Source organism: Drosophila virilis, chromosome 3 (genome assembly GCF_030788295.1).
Source record: "Drosophila virilis strain 15010-1051.87 chromosome 3, Dvir_AGI_RSII-ME, whole genome shotgun sequence".
Classification (NCBI taxonomy): domain Eukaryota; kingdom Metazoa; phylum Arthropoda; class Insecta; order Diptera; family Drosophilidae; genus Drosophila; species Drosophila virilis.
Genome location: NC_091545.1, coordinates 13,898,904 through 13,916,549, shown reverse-complemented (window position 1 = coordinate 13,916,549; position 17,646 = coordinate 13,898,904). Strand labels below are relative to the sequence as shown.

The following is a 17,646-nucleotide window of genomic DNA, read 5'->3' as shown; positions in this document are numbered from 1 at the left end:
TACCTGTTACAAGGGACAAACGCCCCAACTTCCCACATACCTTTTATGTGTAAAATTGATGTCGCAGTTGGCAGCAGAGTGCGTGCTATTTGGCCTGGTCAACAGACTCGAAGCGTTGGCAACAACAATTTGCATTGTGCTCTCGCTTATACTATGGCCTTATCCTCTTAGACATCGACTCGTATTAGCTGTTGCTGTCCTGTGATGCCTGGCGAGTGTCAAATGCCGTCAGTAGTTCTTTTGGCTTTAACACTCGCTCGCCCATCGGCCCCGCACAATCAGTCAACCAGCCAGCCAGCCAGCCAGCCAGCCAGGCAGTCGACCCGCGGCGTACAACAACACAAGCCAACAGAACTTGGTTAGTTAAAAGTGTTTGTCATTGTTGACACCTTGCGTCTTGTCTTGGGCAACTTGACACTGCGACAATGACAGCAAACAGCGCAAAAGGGCAAAGTTTTCTTTTGCCTTTGCCTTTTCTTTACACTTTCTATACCCTCTGCCCAAATAACAGGTGCTTTGGGTATGCCCAATATAATATAATTTTTGTTTTCAATTTTTCAACATGTTCTTTTTAGAATATTTAATGCGCATATGTTTCTTATTCTTATTAACTTTGAAGTCATATCTAATTATTGACAGCATTCACATATATTTAATTTCCCTTTTTTCCTACTTTAGGCACTTGACAGCTTTTTACAGGGCAGCCTCTAGTCGGGCACTTTGGGCCGAAGTTAATTTTGCAATGGTTTTTTGTTTTGCTCGCTTTAACAGCGCTGTGTCGTGTTGTGGGCGTGGTCGTGGCCGTGGCACGTTGATTGCTGTTAAATATTTGGCGGAATAAACGCAAGTTTCGTAAATCTAATTTATTACATTGGCGTGAGCCCGTTTAAAGCCCAATTGCCAGCGACACCAGCAACATATTCAGCCACAAGCATAACAAGCAAATTGAGTATGAGTGTGTGTGGGTGTGTGGGTGTGCGAGTGTGTGTGGTGCGTGTTGTGGGCTTATTGGTGTTGGTGTTAAGTCCTTGTGCATGCCGCTGTTAGCTTTGTTGTTTGTGCCACAGATTTGCGACTGGCGAGCTGAGCTCATGTGACTTTTTGACACGCCCCCATCCCCGTTCGTTCCAAGTTCCTGTGGCCATGCCCAATTTTGTTGTTAAGTCTTTATATCATTCGCCTGAAAACTGAGACTTATTTGGCTGCTCCTGCTGCTGTTGCTTTATGCTGAGCAGCGCCATTTATCATTTGCTCGAAATTTGAACAGTTTCAAGTGGCCAAAACTGACAGGGCACAGCACAATCGCTGTCAGCGTCGCCGCTAACGTCGCTGCCATTCGCAGCTGAGCGCCATTTAAACTGCAGTTCAACTGCAATTCAGTTTGCGTTTTCATTAGGGGCGCCCATAAAACCAGCGAGTAAAAAAAAAAAACAAGTTGAAGGCCGCTATCTTCGGCATATCGAAGATTAAATACCCTGTGTTAGCAACCTTGAATACAGTTGCGCAGATATGTTAGGAGCGTTAAGATTTAGATATCTAATTAATTGTAGACCGATTGATCTTACGTAAATGAATTATAAAAGGGAAACATTGCCAGCTTGAGAAATTGAGAGATTAGTTTGCATCGTAGCAGGCGAAGCAGAAGTATATATAGCTATATCAATCTGAAGACGTCTCGTACTGTACATTTTGCAACTTAGCTGTAATACCCGCCACGAGGGTATTAGAAGCGAAACGAATCGAAACTTATCAACGTAAACAATTCAAGCACTTCAACTAGTTTCGGGCGTCTCGATAGTGCTCCAGATAATACGAGTACTTTTGTGGCGGGCCGGACTCGGGCTGAGCTCCTTGGGGCTGAGTGCCTTGTGGCTGCTCTTGGATTGCATAATGAAAAGTTGCAGACAGGCTGGCGAAAAGGCAGAGCGACAAATTTTTATGAGCAAACTTTCAATTACCCAAGTTTTTTCTTGCTTGAATTACTTTTGAAATGCTTTTGCACACACAACCCCCAGACACCACACTCCACACATATGTGTGTGTCATACGAGAGTTGTCTGTTTTATTGCCCAAATGTGTTTTCAATATGTCTGCGTGTGTGTGTGTGCTTGGGCCCCATTGACCGCGCCTCTCACCTGACCTTCGAGAGGCGCTCGCCCGGTTTATTACTTTCGCAATTTTGTCTGGGCAAATTTACGAGCGCCTTTCGCAATTTTTCAACTTGTTACTTAGCGTCGCTTTAACCATTTTTTTTTGACGCAATATTTGCACATTAAAGACGCACGCAGTGTGGCGAAATTTTGAAATATGGAGCATTGCTAAAAGCTGCTACAATCCGAGACACAACAATGCCAGCTCCTTGGCTCCTGTGGCTGCCCCGTACTCTGCCATTTGAGCTCCAGCTGCTGTACACATAAACATAAATCATAATCTGTTGGCACAGTACATAAATTATTGACGCTAAAGAGTTCAAAATGTGCAAACAACACACACACACACACACATACAGAGAGAGAGTGATAATAGCTACTAAACACCTACTTACCGTTTGGAGCACAGTTATTAAAATGAAAGGCAAGGAACCGTACAGGATACGCAGCTGCTGCAATGCACTAAATATAAAACCACATGGCAGCTGGGTTATCTATGGAGAGAGAAACAGAGAGAGAGAGAGAGAGCGCGTTAGAGCCAGGGAGAGCGAAAGAGAGGCAACAGCTTTTCTTTTTAATGGATGCATTTGCAGTCAGTTTCGCCCGAAAATGCTTATAGTTTTCTATTATAGCCGGGCGCACAGAGCGTATGAGTTATGCGACATGATTTTTAATTCAGTTTTCAAACAATAAATCGTCACAAGTAAAAGGAAAAGCTGTTGAATTTGAGCATAAGACTACGGGAATAAGTACCCAAATATATATAAAATCTTTACCTATTAACACATAAACCTATTTCAGTTTTTACTACATATTATTAAGAGCATAAGAGTTCGGGCATAAGTACCCAAATATATATAAAATCTTTGCCTATTAGCACATAAACCTATTTAGAGTTCCCAGCAAAGCAACCTACTTACATGATTCACGCTCTCTTTCCAGAGTTCATGAATTGTTTCCGATCTAAGTGCCCCAAATCTGCAATACCAAGAGGGAGCTACTCAGAAAAAGCTCCGACGTCTCGTTGAGCATCTGAATAAATTAAATTATTTGAGCAATTAGTAATTGTTTCAACACCTGTCACATACCCTCTCAATAATGAGGCATTTAAATTATATCTGTTGTCGAAGCATTCCAAACAGAACAATAAAATTCCTTAGGCATTTAGATCAATTGCGAATTGACTCAACTCAAATGTACTCACCAGATGCCCACGTCCAGAGCCGTCGTTCACATCGTTCACGTTTAATTCGCCTTGTCAATCCGGCGTCAATGCCAGCAATTGATTCGACACAATTCCGGCAAATATCTCCATAGACCTCATGTGAGCTGCAAATGTTAAAAAAAAACACACACATTCACACACACACACACAAAAGCACACAAAACTGGGCATTTATATTTCTATTGCCGTTTGGCAGCCCGACAGCGGCGATGGCGGCAACAACAGAAGGCGCCAAAAACACAACTCGATAAGCTCCGAGGATAAACAAACAAATAAACAGTTTTTCGACAGTTTGAAATTCGATCGAATTCTCTGTTGCCTCCGCATTGATGAATGCTGATTTTGTGTGCGACCCTCCAAGTAAACAGACTGCACACAGAATGCACACAAAATGTTCGAAAATGTTCAGCAAATGCTCTTAAAATCACAGAGCAGAGCAAAACTGTTTTTTTATGTGTATTTTGGACGGATTTATACGAGGCCCACAACCCAGAAGGAAAGTAAGCAGCAGAGTCTGACAAGGAGATACCCTAAGTCCGGCATAAGCTGGCGTTAAAAAGATATCCTTTTTATTTCACATTTTTGTTTAATCGAGGTGAAAAGTTAAATATTCTTAATCTGCATAAGCAAGAACATAACTCTGCATTTTAATACATGCGATTCTCATAATTCTCTTAAACTATGAAAAATCTATGAAGCGTTTCAATAGACAGACGGACAATCGGATGAATGCATAGACAGACGGACAGACAGGGCTAAATGGGTTCAGCTCGTCGTGTTTATCAGAAATATATGAGGACAGAAATGCTGTTACATACATTGGCACACAACCAATATGCCTTCTTATATCAATATTCAGTGGGTGCAGGGTATATGAAGGAAATGTGTTGCAATTTGTGTGTTGTCACACCCAAAGCAGGCTTGTGACATCTTTCAGCTTAGCTGTAGTTAGTATATTAACTTAGATCTTTGTAAAAATATATGATACCTTCTTTACAAACTAGCCGTAGACACAAAATTCAAATGCTGTCGCCTTTTGGGTTACATGATTCTTATTGCTAACTGAATTAGTTGCTCACATAATTCGCATCTAAAGGGACAAGGAATTCGTCAACTTTCCAAGTTTCATTTGAATACAAAATAGCCGACATACCCTTTTGAGCACTTCCTGCATAAGTCTAAGCGTATATAGTATATATTTTGGTGACTGCACTTGAGCTTAAAGTGGCAGCAGATATGTTTCCCCGGCGGCGATTGCAACGAAGGACATTCAAAGATAGATCGCCGGGTCAGGATAGTGTACGTATGGCATGCCATGAATCAAACGGCCAGCTTAGGCATCGGTTGTGCCGGGTCAGCAATTAAAAGCACATAATTCATGCATCAAATAAACTAAGGGCTGCAAATTTTGGTCATGCCCAGGTGGAGCTACGTTTATATTTTTCATTTTCCTTACGGGACCTGCCTGCTTGATGGCGCATAATTAAATTGTCGAACTCATTGGGGGCCGAGCCGAGTCCCTGATGATGGAGCAGCCGCAGCTGACGTCTCTTTAATTATCCGCAAAGAACACGAAGGGGCTGCCATGCCAGGTCCCTGTTCCAGTCCCAGTCCCAGTGCGGCATTAGAAACGGGGCGTAACAGCTTGAAGGAGGTAAAAATCATTTCGACAGGACCCAGGCTAAGGTTGTGTAAAAGCTGGCCGGTCCAACCATGTAGCGACAGCTGCGACAATGACACATGATTATCAGGCAACGCTGCTGTTATTGTAGTCGTCCGACCTGACCTGCATTGCTAGGGTCCACACACACACACACTCACCCGCCCGAAAAAAACCCACAAGCAGCAAATGTGGACACGTTGCTACCTGCTGCCAGGTTGCCGCAGCAAAAACATATTATAACATATAGCTCAGCATTAGAGCAAGCATGCGCTTGTTTGCCTCCGGCCAATGGCCATGTCTGAGACCTTGTTGCTATTGTTGCTGTGCCTGGTACGACACGAGCCATTATGCATGCGTATGATTAATGAGATCAGGTTTCTGTTGATGTGCTCAGCTAGCACAGGTTTGTATGCGACTAATAGCCTTTTATGCTACACCCACGACATTCCCCGCAGATAAGTAGCAGACAATATTCCAAAACAGTCCGTAATCAGTAATCAAATATTTCAATAACGCAATAAGCAGCTAGCCTGATGACTTGCTCAAACTTATTGTGATACACGAAAGCTCTCCCAGTCCACTGAGAACTTGATTGCCAGAGGGTATTATGACATGTGTAATGCAAAGAATGAGACGTCTACGAGGCGGTAAGTATATATATCATAGTGTAAAGTGTTGTTAGCTAAATCGGATTACTATATCAATCGCCACAGAAAATCTGCACAGAAATAAGATATGGATAGGAATAACTGTTCGGTTTCTTATGGACTACTCAATCAGCAAATCAGAGTATTTAATCTTCGGCATGCCGAACATAGCTACTCTTTCATCTTTCATATGGAAAGCTCATATCACTTATTTGTGTCAGGCACCCGCCAAAGGTATTTAATCAATTATGTCATGCTCTCTTTTCAATTCAATTCATCAAATTGGAAAACTAAGCTCTTGTGCAGCTGCGAGCACAGTGGGTCATCTGTAAGTGCACCACATGCAAGCGCACCACAAAGCAAGCCACAACTATTTTTGCCGCGGGCCCTTGTCGCACTGTGACGCGTACATTGGGCGCAAATCCAGTTCAATTTAGGTTGGTTGGCCTTGCGCCGGCATCAAAAATGCATGACTCTGTGCCCAAAAATGCAGCCGCCAGTCAAAAGAGATGTACGCACACACACATACACGCAGACACGCATTTGGGTTAGCCATCAATCAAAGGGGGTGACAAAAATCGCTTGCAAAAATTTGTTGTGGGCGACAGAAATTGTCGTGCCACATGGCGTATGCGTGATGCGCTTGACATGCGCGCGTCCGTTGATAATTATCCTCGTAACATTTTAATAATTTCAATTTATTTTTAATTAACTGACCAGCGCCGAGCATTTGACAATTTGGTTTCGCCAAATTGACGCTTTGAACTTTTGCGCCAGCGGATTTTCATGTTCTCGGCCAACGGACAATAGTTGAATTTAATTTATTGCCGGCGCTGCCTGTTTTTGGTCCTGCGCTGACAGGCGATTTAGATTGATTGCCGCTGAGCCAAGAGAGATTAATTAATAAACGCGCCCCGGCAAATAAATGCAAAAACAAATTTATAATTGTGTGCGTTTTTTTTTTTTGTTTTCCTTTTGCCGTACACGCTGCAAGCTGCAAATTGGCCAACGGCCACGCCCACACAGCCATTGGCCTTGTAATTTATATTTTGGCTGCTGCTGGCAACTTGTTTGCCATTCATTAAGTTGTCGCCAAGGTGTCGCGCGTAGACGGGCTACGCCATGAATGTCAAACAATTCTTGAAATTAATTTCATTTCATTGCGCAATATTTTTTTTCGGTCTGAGGCAACTTTTTGGTTCTGTTGTGTTCGGCTAAGCTGGCGCTTAAATTAAACGCCAAATATTGCAAAATCGCGCTGAACGACAGAAATTAATTAACATCTCCCACAGCGACGCCCAGCTGATGCTTTGTGCCCCATCCATAGACGCGTTACGGGGCGTATGATTAATATTTGCCAGGCAATAAGTGACCCGGTCGCACGTGTCTGGCCGAGGCGAGACATTGCTTTGCCTCGTATGCGACTGCCTCTTTGTCAGTTTTAAATTCAACAAGGCCACGCCCCGCACGGCCTACGCCCACGCACACGCACACACACACACACACACACAACGCACTTAAGTGAAATCGCCCCCGCCCGGTACATAAATCTCTCAAGTGTCACATAAAATTTCCGCACATGCACGGAATCAAAATGAAAAAAATAAACGACAACAACAATAAAAATTGTAGAAAAAAAATGAGGGAGCTGCAAATGCCTAAAGCAACGAAGTCTTGATACACTTTGTGGCATGTCAAGCAAATAATTTAATAACATAAATTGCAATAAAATATTAGATTCTTTTTTCCGCAACTCAAGCTTTAAATAGATAGCATAAAATAAATTCCATATAAAATAGAAATTCAAGAAAATTATAGAATCTGATATGAGCAGCTCAAATCGAATGGCATAGCGCATGCAACCCTTCGTAGAGTATATTAAGTAAAGGCAATGAAGGTGGGGGCTGTGAAGTAGCCGGCACTCACAGGCTGTAGTGCAATAAGTCAAGTTATCAAAGTTAATAATTCTTAATGTTAGTGCATAAATAAGACAAGGGCTATAAAGACACGCAACCAGAGAGAAAGAGAGAGAGGGAGAGAGAGAGAGAGAAAGGGTGAGAGAGACAGCGAGACAATGGACGAGGACATGTAACTGGCAGTGCCCATAAAAGTATGCTACATGACAGTCAAAACGCAGAACTTCAAATAAATACAAAAAATGAAATTTGAAATTTATGCAAAAAACAGATGAAAAAGAACCGATGCCAGGCAAAAAGAAAGGAAAAAGCAGCCGGCTAATTTGCATAAAGAAATCGGCTAGCGGCAAACGAGGGGCGATGTGTGTGCGATGTGTGTGTGTGCAGCGAGGCGGCAAATATGAAACTCGCAAGTGTTTATGCTGACATCGCGACAAAAAAGAAAATACACATATATGTATGTACACACACACACACACATCTTTATTTATACAACTGTTTGCCTTTATTTGGCAAGCCTTTGTGGCTAATAGCGCACACTGTTTGCTTAAAGCAGGAAAGCATAAATGCCACAAGAACCGGGCAATAAAGCGCACAATCATTTCATGTGCACGACTCACAGCCGCAATACGTATATATCTGTGTGTGTGTGTGTGTGTGTGTGTGTGTGTGTGTAAGTAGCTGAAGGAATGTGTCACTGACCATGGCCATCAGGCTGGCTTTTGCGGTCAACAGTTATCGGCTTAGGGTTTGGTTTTTTAGGCATTACAACATATGTTGCGCATTTTGTAAAGCCAGCTTTGGCTATATTTATAATAAATTGTTAATGCTAATTTGGAGTTACATATGGCTAACAATAGAATGCCGTTGCCTTTTAACTGTCTGTCGTAATATATGGTCTGCTGCCGCCAGCCATTATTCAATATATTCATTTATATATTTTACACTATTTTTTCAGCACATGCTTGACGTCCGAGCTGATTATCATGAATTTAAATTTGTGCACACCCAGTGCACAGCGCCAGAGATATGAAACCCTAAGTAGGTCCCGTAGCATTTACATAATTAGCTTTGCTTGTGCCTGGCAGCAGAGAGATGTTGAAGACATTGAAGAGAGCAGCAGAGTTCATTCATTTGGCTAAAAGTGTACATAAATGCCGCCCTCGAGCTAACAAAACGATTGCATCATTTTTTGACGCCAACATCGGACAACTGCAGTCAAGGCTGCGCAAGCCACGTTGTTAATGCTGTTGGCCAACTTGGCAATCTATGGGGAATACTGGCCAGCTAAGCTGTGGCTCAGCTGCTGCTCCAAGGTGATTATATTCTAAATTTCCGGCATACGGTATATGGCCGTGTCATATTTTGATTTCGTTATATTCGTATATATTATAGCTGCCCAGCTGATTAACATGCTTACCCAAAAGTAGGTCTAAAGCTGAGATTCTTGGTGGTTGTTGCTCTTGGCAATCATTTTGATTGCTGCACTGTCTGTCAGTTTGTTTACTTTTGGGAACGTTTAATTTTAGAACATCTCGTGCTCGTACTTTAACCCTTTTGTGCAGCTGCTGCTGTTGGCCTTTTGTTGCGCCATTTGGGCTTGCATTGAATTGCGAAATTGTTACAATACACACCCACCACACACACACACAGACACACCATCGTCCTGTTCATTCTTAGCCATTACCCAGTGCGCTCGACAGGCCGCGTTAAAATCTCCACTGACCGGAAACTAATTTGAAAATGTTATTCATTATGCATAGCGCTCGCAATGGCTGTTATTTTTCGCGCACTTCCTGCCACACTTTTTGCAAAGCTTTTCTTTCCTTTTTATTATTATTTTATTTTCTTTTTTTTTTTTGTATATTTATGCACAGTTTGTTGCAGTTTCCACGCTTCAAGTGTGTGCGTGTGTGTGTGTAAAAGTTTAAGGAAAAACTTTTGCCTTGCCGAGCGCGATAAGTGCCCAGATTTGAACTGGCGCCTGGCTGTGAGTTTTAACCAGATTGTTGCTTATGGTCTGTATTAGAGCATTTTGGCCGTACGCTGCTGTCGCCAGCTGCACAATGCATGCAAATCCATTAATGCAAATTCAGCCAAAGCAAGAGATAGCAATAGAGCTAGAGATAGAGAGAGAGAGAGATACACCTGGCGTATGCCTGACACTTCAACTGTCACTTGTTAATTCTAATGGAAAGCATCTTGAGAACTAAGCAAACGACATAAATAATAAGTCGACAAATTAAGTTGACTGTCGCCGAAAGTAAAACAATACAGCAACAGCCATAGAACGTTGCAACGGAAATGGCAAATGCAATGCTGCTGGCAGCCAGAAAGGCAGCTGAAACAATGACAGACAGCGCGAGCGCAGGCATTGCCAAGTTTTAGAAGAAAGACAAAGGTCCGGGCAACGTTTTAAGGTTTTAAGCCACACAGATAGATAGATAGATAAAAATGGCGTGCGACGCACGGAACATGAACAAAAATGGCACCCACAAGAGCTTCCGGCAGACATCCGCTTTAACAACTCTGTTAGTCGCACACACACACACACACATGGTGAGAGAAAGCGAGAGCGGATGGTGTGTGGGTGAGTGGCTGGGGTGGCGAAGGGTGGGGCAGAGGTGGTTACACACATGCGACTGCGAAATCAGCGACAATAAAGTGCGCCCTGCACATTAGCTGCGGGTCATGGGGTCTGGTTGGTGAGCAACGTTTTTGTCATAAACCCATTAAAAGTCAAGGACGAAATTCATGTTGCATGTTTATTCATGCACACACACACACACACACACACACACACACACACACTCAGGCACACAGACAGACAACTGTTATACTAGCAGCAGCTGTAGCAATAACAACAGCAGCCACAAGCAAACGCCGCTTACAAAGTAGCTTTAATTAATGTTACTCATTAAAGGGCTGCTGCCAAGTCCTGGCCCGGCATCAAGCCAAATGCCAGCCAGGCTAAGCAGCAGCCCTAGACAGAAGCGCGCGCGCTTTGACCTGCCACAATGCGCTGCCACATATTAGCCAGGTCCACGCCGATTTTGGCCCGCCCGGCTAGCCCGGCTCCAATTGCGACGCGTCCACGGATCCTGCCGACCCGACGCTGTGCTGCCACGAGCCACGCAACGAGTGGCTGCGGTTACGATGAGAGACGACCGCGTCGAAGGCACGAGAGCGCAACGAAGCTTTGCGGAGCGCCGGTTGGGGAAATGATTTTGGTAAAGTTTAAAAAAATTATTCCGAAAAAAAGTGTACTTCCCCTGGCTAAGCAGTGGACAAAGCGGCTCAAAATAAAATTAACTGCTTGCAAAGCAGTGTTTCAAAAGTGTTATACGTGTCTTATACGAGGCACATGCGACTCTTATACGCTATAAATATGTAATACACGAACCCGCGCACAGCTGCTATAAAAATGTGACTCTTATACGCCACACAAAGCAAAAACACGAACCTGTCCAGCTAAGTTTGTTATACAAAAGCGACACTAGACATTAAAGCTAGCGCAGATATGAACCCGCTACTATTTGACTATGGGACTCTTCTACGGTAATACCAGCACAAACATGCACCTGCTCTTATAACACTCTTTTTTAAGTCAATACAAATTCAGAAAACTTTGCATTTTGCCTAGCGGGGCAAAGCAGTGCAACAAGTAATATTGCCTTATACGTGGCTATACAAATGTGACTCTTATACGCTATAATTAGCGCAAACACGAACCTTATACAAATTTGTCTCTTTTATATATATTTCCCGCTAGAGCTGCTTTTATGCCAATTTTGTAGGACTTTTCTTAATACCAAAGCTCTCTCTCTCCGTCTCTTTCACGTTCTCCCTCTGGCGCTCTCACTCACTGGATTAGCACACCTGTATGAATTTAACTGCTCTCCGCTCTCCGCTCTTTCGCCCACACATGCGCCTCGGCGAGCTGTTGCTGCTGCCAGGACTAGGCCAACAGGCAGAGGCCTGCTGACGAGGCCTGGCTGCAGAGCAAGCAACAGCTTTGGCTGCGACGCCAACGCCATCGTTGACATTATCATGTTTGACAACAACAACAAACAATCAACCCTCCCACGCCCCTGCCAACTAGAAGCCACACATCCTGTGGCATGCCCGGCACCTGCTGCATTTCCAAACAAAAGCCATTTATTTAGAATGGCAAGCACAAAGCGGAAGCAGCAAGAAAATAGGCAACATGCAACGTTACCTTGGCAACTGCTGGCCAAAACAAACGCAAACATCGAGCTGAAAATTTCGACGCAATAAACTAAACTTTTCCAGCTGCAGCAAGACTTACAACAAAAAACAAAGAAAATAATTTCCAGTCATGCAATTAAAATATTTGCGAACGTTGCTCGAGGGACAGGTGAGGCGCAGGATTAGCTGCCAATGTCTAAGATTAACACACACACACGTCCACATTCTAGGAGCAAATCCAGCGTATTGCGGGTCTCGCCTGGTCACCCAATCAGCAGAAATTGGCCATTGCCACCGCCGATCGCCACATTCTGCTGTACGATGATGCGGGCGAGCGCCGGGACAAGTTCAGCACGAAGCCGGCGAATGCTGCCAATGGCAAGAACTCGTATGTCATACGCGGCCTGGCCTTCAGCCCGGACTCCACCAAGCTGGCGGTGGGCCAGAGCGACAGCATTGTCTATGTGTACAAGCTGGGCGAATCGTGGAACGACAAAAAGGTCATTTGCAACAAGTTCCCACAGGCGGGCGCAGTCACAGCGCTAATTTGGCTGGCCACCGGCGCCATTGTGGCGGGTGAGTTGTGCCTCTCACATGGGTGAATGGTCATCGATAGCTACTCATTCTCAACGCGCCTCTGCAGGTCTGGAAGATGGCAAGGTGCGCGCTCTGCACTGCAAGAGCAACAAATCGCAGAGCCTTTACAGCGGCGACAGCATCTGCATCTCCCTGGCGGCCAACACCAAAGGCAATGGCTTTCTCAGCGGTCACAACGATGGCACCATCATACGCTACTATCTGACCGAGGAGGCCACCGAGCCATTGGGCCGTGTCGTGCAGCATCCTGTGCCACCATTTGCCCTCGCCTGGCCACAGGGCGGCTTCTGTGCCGCCGGCTGCGACCAGCGGATTGTCTTCTACGACAGTGTGGTGCGTAGGTCAAGTGGATCAGGGGTTGGAAGGATTGAAATACTTAACCTAGAGATAGCTATTAGATTGTAACGGTACTTACACAGAGTCTCTCTAAGGGTCTTAATCTTCTGTTCGTGCTCGATCTTTTTCGACTTCTTCGTTCTGTTTGCTCCTTCTTCTTCCATCATCTCCTTCTGCTCCTCTTTGCTTTCCTTATAATTATCAAGTTTCAATCTTTCTCCTTTCTCCTTGCTCTGCTTTTCTCCAGGGCCGTCAGCAACGCAGCTTCGATTTCTCACGCTCCGAGGGCGAGCGCGAATTCACGGTCGCCGCCTGCAGTCCCAACGGGCAGGCGGTCGCTTTTGGCAGCTACGATCGCATCAGGATCTTTGCCTGGAGTCCGCGACAGAGCGCCTGGAGCGAGAGTGCCAGCAAGGAGATCAGCTGCTTGTACACATTGAGCGCCCTGATCTGGCGCCGGGATGGGGCTCGCCTTGCCCTGGGCTCCGTAAGCGGCGCCGTGCTGCTGTTTGAGTCGGTGCTGAAGCGCACCATCTGGCAGGATAAGTTTGAGCTGATCTTTGTGGCGCCCAGCCAGCTGCTGGTGCGCTCCTTGACGGAGCCCGCGCAGCAGCTGACCATCGAGTCGCAGCTGGGCCTGGAGATAGACGATGTGCGTATCATGGGCAAGGACAATTTCCTGGTGGGCCGCACCGAGGAGTCGCTCATACTGTGCGACCTGACGCGCAATCTGTCCAGCGAGGTGCCCTGGACGGCATCGGGTCGTCACGAGCGCTTCTACTTTGAGAATCTGCACGTGTGTCTGATCTTCAATGTGGGCGAGCTGAGCCTCGTCGAATATGGCGACAATCACATACTGGGCTCGGTGCGCACCGAGTTCGTCAATCCACATGTGATCTCCGTGCGGCTCAATGAGCGCGGCAATGGGCGGGAGAACAAGAAACTCGCCTTCCTGCTAGACGCCAAGACGATATGTGTGGTCGATCTGGTTAGCCAGTTGGTCAGCGGTCAGATCAATCACGAGACAAAGATCGACTGGCTGGAGCTGAGCGAGACGGCGCACAAGCTGCTATTCCGGGACAAGAAGCTGCGTCTAATACTCGTCGACAATTACAGCGGCAAGAAGCAGACGCTGCTCGGCAACATCTCCTTTGTCCAGTGGGTGCCGCAGAGCGATGTCGTGGTGGCCCAAAGCAACAACAATCTGGCCATTTGGTATAACATCGATCTGCCGGAGCACGTGACCATGCAGACCGTACGCGGCGAGGCCATCGAGGTGCTGCGCGAGCAGGTAAGTTGAGCATATTTCCGGCGAGGCTCAATCATAGGAGCTTCTGGTATCCGTAGGGTCGCACCGTGGTCCGCACACAAGATGGACCCAGCGAGCACAGCTATCAGCTGGACGAGGGCCTTGTCGAGTTTGGCACCGCAGTCAACGACAACGACTTTGGCCGGGCTGTGCACTTTCTGGAGTCGTTGGGCGATAAGCCGGCGGCCAAGGCCATGTGGCACAATCTGGCCATCATCGCGCTGGAGGAGGGCAATCTGCGCGTGGCGCAACGCTGCTATGCGGCCCTGGGCAATGTGTCCAAGGCCTACTATCTGGCCGAGATGATACAGCAGGCGGATGACTTTGAGCTGGCCACGGGCAGTCCGGGCATTCACTGTCCCGCGGTGCGCGCCAAGCTGGCGCTGCTTGGCTCGGATTTGCGTGCCGCGGAGCGCATCTATCTTGAGCAGGGCGACATTGAGGCTGCTTTGGGCATGTACCAGCAGCTGCGCATGTGGGATGAGGCTGTTGCCCTGGCGGAGAGGCGGGGCTATGCGCGATTGCCGGAACTGCGACAACAGCACATGGACTTTCTGCTGGAGACCGAACAGCAGGAGAAGGCCGGCCAAGTGCTCGAGGATGAGGGTGAGCTGCAGCAGGCAATGGCTCTGTTCCTCAAGGCCAACAAGCCGGCGCGTGCCGCACGCCTGGCCCTAAAGACGCCGCAGCTGCTGCAGGATGAGCAGCTGATGCTGCAGGTAACCGAGGGCCTGGTCCACAGCGAGCTCTACGAGCTGGCTGGCGACATTGCACATCGCCTGTCCCGGCCGGAGGCCGCGCTGGCCCTGTACCGCAAGGGCGGCGCCTACGCGAGGGCCCTGGAACTGGCGCGGGTCGTCTCACCGCAGGAGGTGACATCGCTGGAGGAGCAATGGGGCGATTGGCTGGTCAGCCGCAAGCAGCTGGACGCATCCATCAATCATTACATTGAAGCGGGCGCCACCCAAAAGGCTCTGGAGGCAGCTGTTGGCGCCCGGCAGTGGCGCAAGGCGGTCCAAATCGCCAAGGTGCTGGACGAGCCAGAGCTGATACAGCGTCATGCATTGGATCTGTCCAAGCACTTGGCCTTCGCCGGCGACCTGGATGGCGCTGAGGATTTGCTGGTGCGCGCCAATCTCTACAAGGATGCCATCGAGCTGCTCAATAGCCATGGAAAATGGGAGCGCGCCTATGTGCTGGGCGAGAAGTATCTGAAGTCGGAGCAGCTACGCGAACTCTTTATCCAGCTGGCCAGCAGCCTGGAGGAGCAGGCCAAGTACCGGGATGCCGAAAAGGTCCTGATAGCTGTCAACGAGCCGGATCTGGCCATAGCCATGTACAAGCGCCGGGAGCTGTACGACTCCATGATTAGGCTGGTCGAACGCTATCACAAGGATCTGCTGGACAGCACCCATCTGCATCTGGCGCGCCAGCTGGAGTCGCGCGGCAAATTCAAAAATGCGGAGCTGCATTTCATTGCGTCCGGCGATTGGAAGTCTGCCGTGCACATGTACTGCTCCTCGTCCCGCTGGGAGGATGGCTATCGCGTGGCCAAGCAGAAGGGCACCGAGGGCGCTAGCCAGCAGGTCGCCTACATGTGGGCCAAGTCCATGCCCGTGGAGAGCGCCGTGCGTCTGCTGAGCAAGCTGGAGCTACTGGACACGGCCGTGGGCTTTGCCTGCGACTCTGGACAGTTTGAATTTGCCATGGAGCTGTGCCGGTTTGCGGGCAAGCCAACGGATGAGGTACACTTGAAGATCGCCATGTCGCTGGAGGATGAGGGCAAGTTCGAGCAGGCCGAGGCAGAGTTTTTGAAGGCGCACAAGCCCAAGGAGGCGATACTGATGTACCAGCATGCCGGCGACTGGCAGGCCGCGCTCAATGTGGCCGAACAGCATCTGCCGGATGCCGTCAACGAGGTGCTCATTGGCCAGGCGACGGCGGCGCTCGAGACGCGCAACTATCAGGATTACGAGATGCTGCTGGTGCGCGCCCAGCGCCCGGATCTGATTATCGAGCACTACAAACAGGAGTCGCTCTTCGACGACGCCCTGCGCATTGCCGAGGAGCATTATCCGTCGGCCTTGAACGATCTGCGACGTCTCCAGGCACAACAGCAACGCGGCCAGATGGGTGAGGATGCCAGCGCCGACTCGCGCGCCTATTTGCAACGCGCCGCCGAGTTTGCCAAGCGGGAGCAATTCCGCAAAGCAGCCGAGTGCCTGATGCAGATTGACGCCAGCAATGCGGAGGATGCGGCCACACTGGAGCGTGCTCTGTTGCGTGCCGCCGAGATTGTCAATCAGTTTCTGGAGGGCAAAGATGCCCAGGAGCTGGCCCAGGCGCTGGGACCGCGTCTGCTGGCCATCAAGCAGATCGGACCCGCGGCCCAGCTGTATCTGGCCGCCGATATGCCCAAGCAAGCGGTGGATGTATTCATACGGGCCGAGCAATGGTCCAAGGCACGACGCCTGGCCAAGGAGATCGATGCGGAGCTGCTGGCCTACGTGGAACAGCAGCAAAAGTCACGGCTCAAGCACGAGGGCAACGTGGAGCAGCTGGCGGACATTGACATCATCAGCGCCTTGGATCTGCTGGCCGAGCAGGGCCAGTGGCAGCGCTGCCTGGAGAAGGCCAAGCAGCTGAGTCCATCCGTGCTCCAGAAGTATGTGGCCGCCTATGCGGCTCAGCTGATACGTGCGGGCGACTGCATCACCGCATTGGGTCTCTATCTGAGCTATGGGGCGCCACCGATCGAGGAGCACTTCAACATCTACACGCGCATTGCCTTGGATTGTCTGGCGCTGCGCGAAGAACAGTCGGAGGGCGGCGCTCTGTGGCAGAGACTACGCAATTTTCTGCACGGACTGCTGCAGGGGCTGCGCAACTCGGAGCACGGCCAGGCCAAGTTTACGGCCAATGCGGAGCAGTATCTGTTGATCGCCCACTACTATGCGACGCGCGCCGCCTGCAGGCAGGTGCCATCGCTCCAGCCGGTGGCGGTGCGCATATCCTTGGCGCTGCTGCGCCACACGGATGTGTTGCCCGTGGACAAGGGCTTCTACGAGGCGGGCATGGAGCTGCGACAAGCGGGACGCGAGTCAGAGGCGTTTATCATGCTCAATCACTATTTGGACGTGTGCGAGGCCATCGAGGAGGGCTCCGGCAATCTGGTTGACCATACCGACTTGGCGGCCACCGATTTTCCCAGCTCCGTGCCGCTGCCGGAGGACATACACCTGAAGAACGAGCCCAGTCTGCATGAAGAGGTGCGCGAATGGGTGCTGGCCGTCAGCATGGATCAGCAGGTCGATCAGCTGTTGCCAAACGATGATCGTGGCCTCTACGAGTCTAGCCTGGGTCCAAACGATATGCCCTGCCTGCTGAGCGGCTATCCGGTGCGTGGCCGCCAGCCGGTCACCTTTCAAGCGTCCAACAGTCAGGTCAATCGCGATGTCTGGAGCAAGTTCGCGGTCGCCGTCAAAATGGCACCGGCCAGCAGCGTAACCGACATCATTGGCTTCGTGGAGAAGTGGCAGGGCGTGGCCAACTACGTGATGCACTAAGGTCACACACTGATGCACTGATGCACTG

General features: G+C 48.7%; 1 protein-coding gene across 1 annotated transcript; it reads left to right on the top strand.

Annotated features, from left to right (window-relative positions):
- The first annotated feature begins 11,871 nt into the window (after positions 1-11,871).
- Oseg2 (intraflagellar transport protein Oseg2) lies at positions 11,872-17,618 on the top strand. The gene is made up of 5 exons (XM_070208138.1): positions 11,872-11,979; positions 12,041-12,386; positions 12,454-12,740; positions 12,991-14,034; positions 14,091-17,618. Exons 1-5 carry the CDS (start codon positions 11,941-11,943, stop codon positions 17,616-17,618), a joined length of 5,244 nt encoding a protein of 1,747 aa, XP_070064239.1. The 5' UTR covers positions 11,872-11,940.
- Positions 17,619-17,646: the final 28 nt, after the last annotated feature.

What these genes read in the sequence shown, in the direction of transcription:
- Oseg2 (XM_070208138.1), top strand. Translation starts at nt 11,941, where the DNA reads ATGCAATTAAAATATTTGCGAACGTTGCTCGAGGGACAG. An exon ending in GAACGTTGCTCGAGGGACAG is followed by an intron (nt 11,980 to 12,040) that starts GTGAGGCGCAGG and finishes TCCACATTCTAG; the next exon opens with GAGCAAATCCAGCGTATTGC. An exon ending in TCGAGGTGCTGCGCGAGCAG is followed by an intron (nt 14,035 to 14,090) that starts GTAAGTTGAGCA and finishes TGGTATCCGTAG; the next exon opens with GGTCGCACCGTGGTCCGCAC.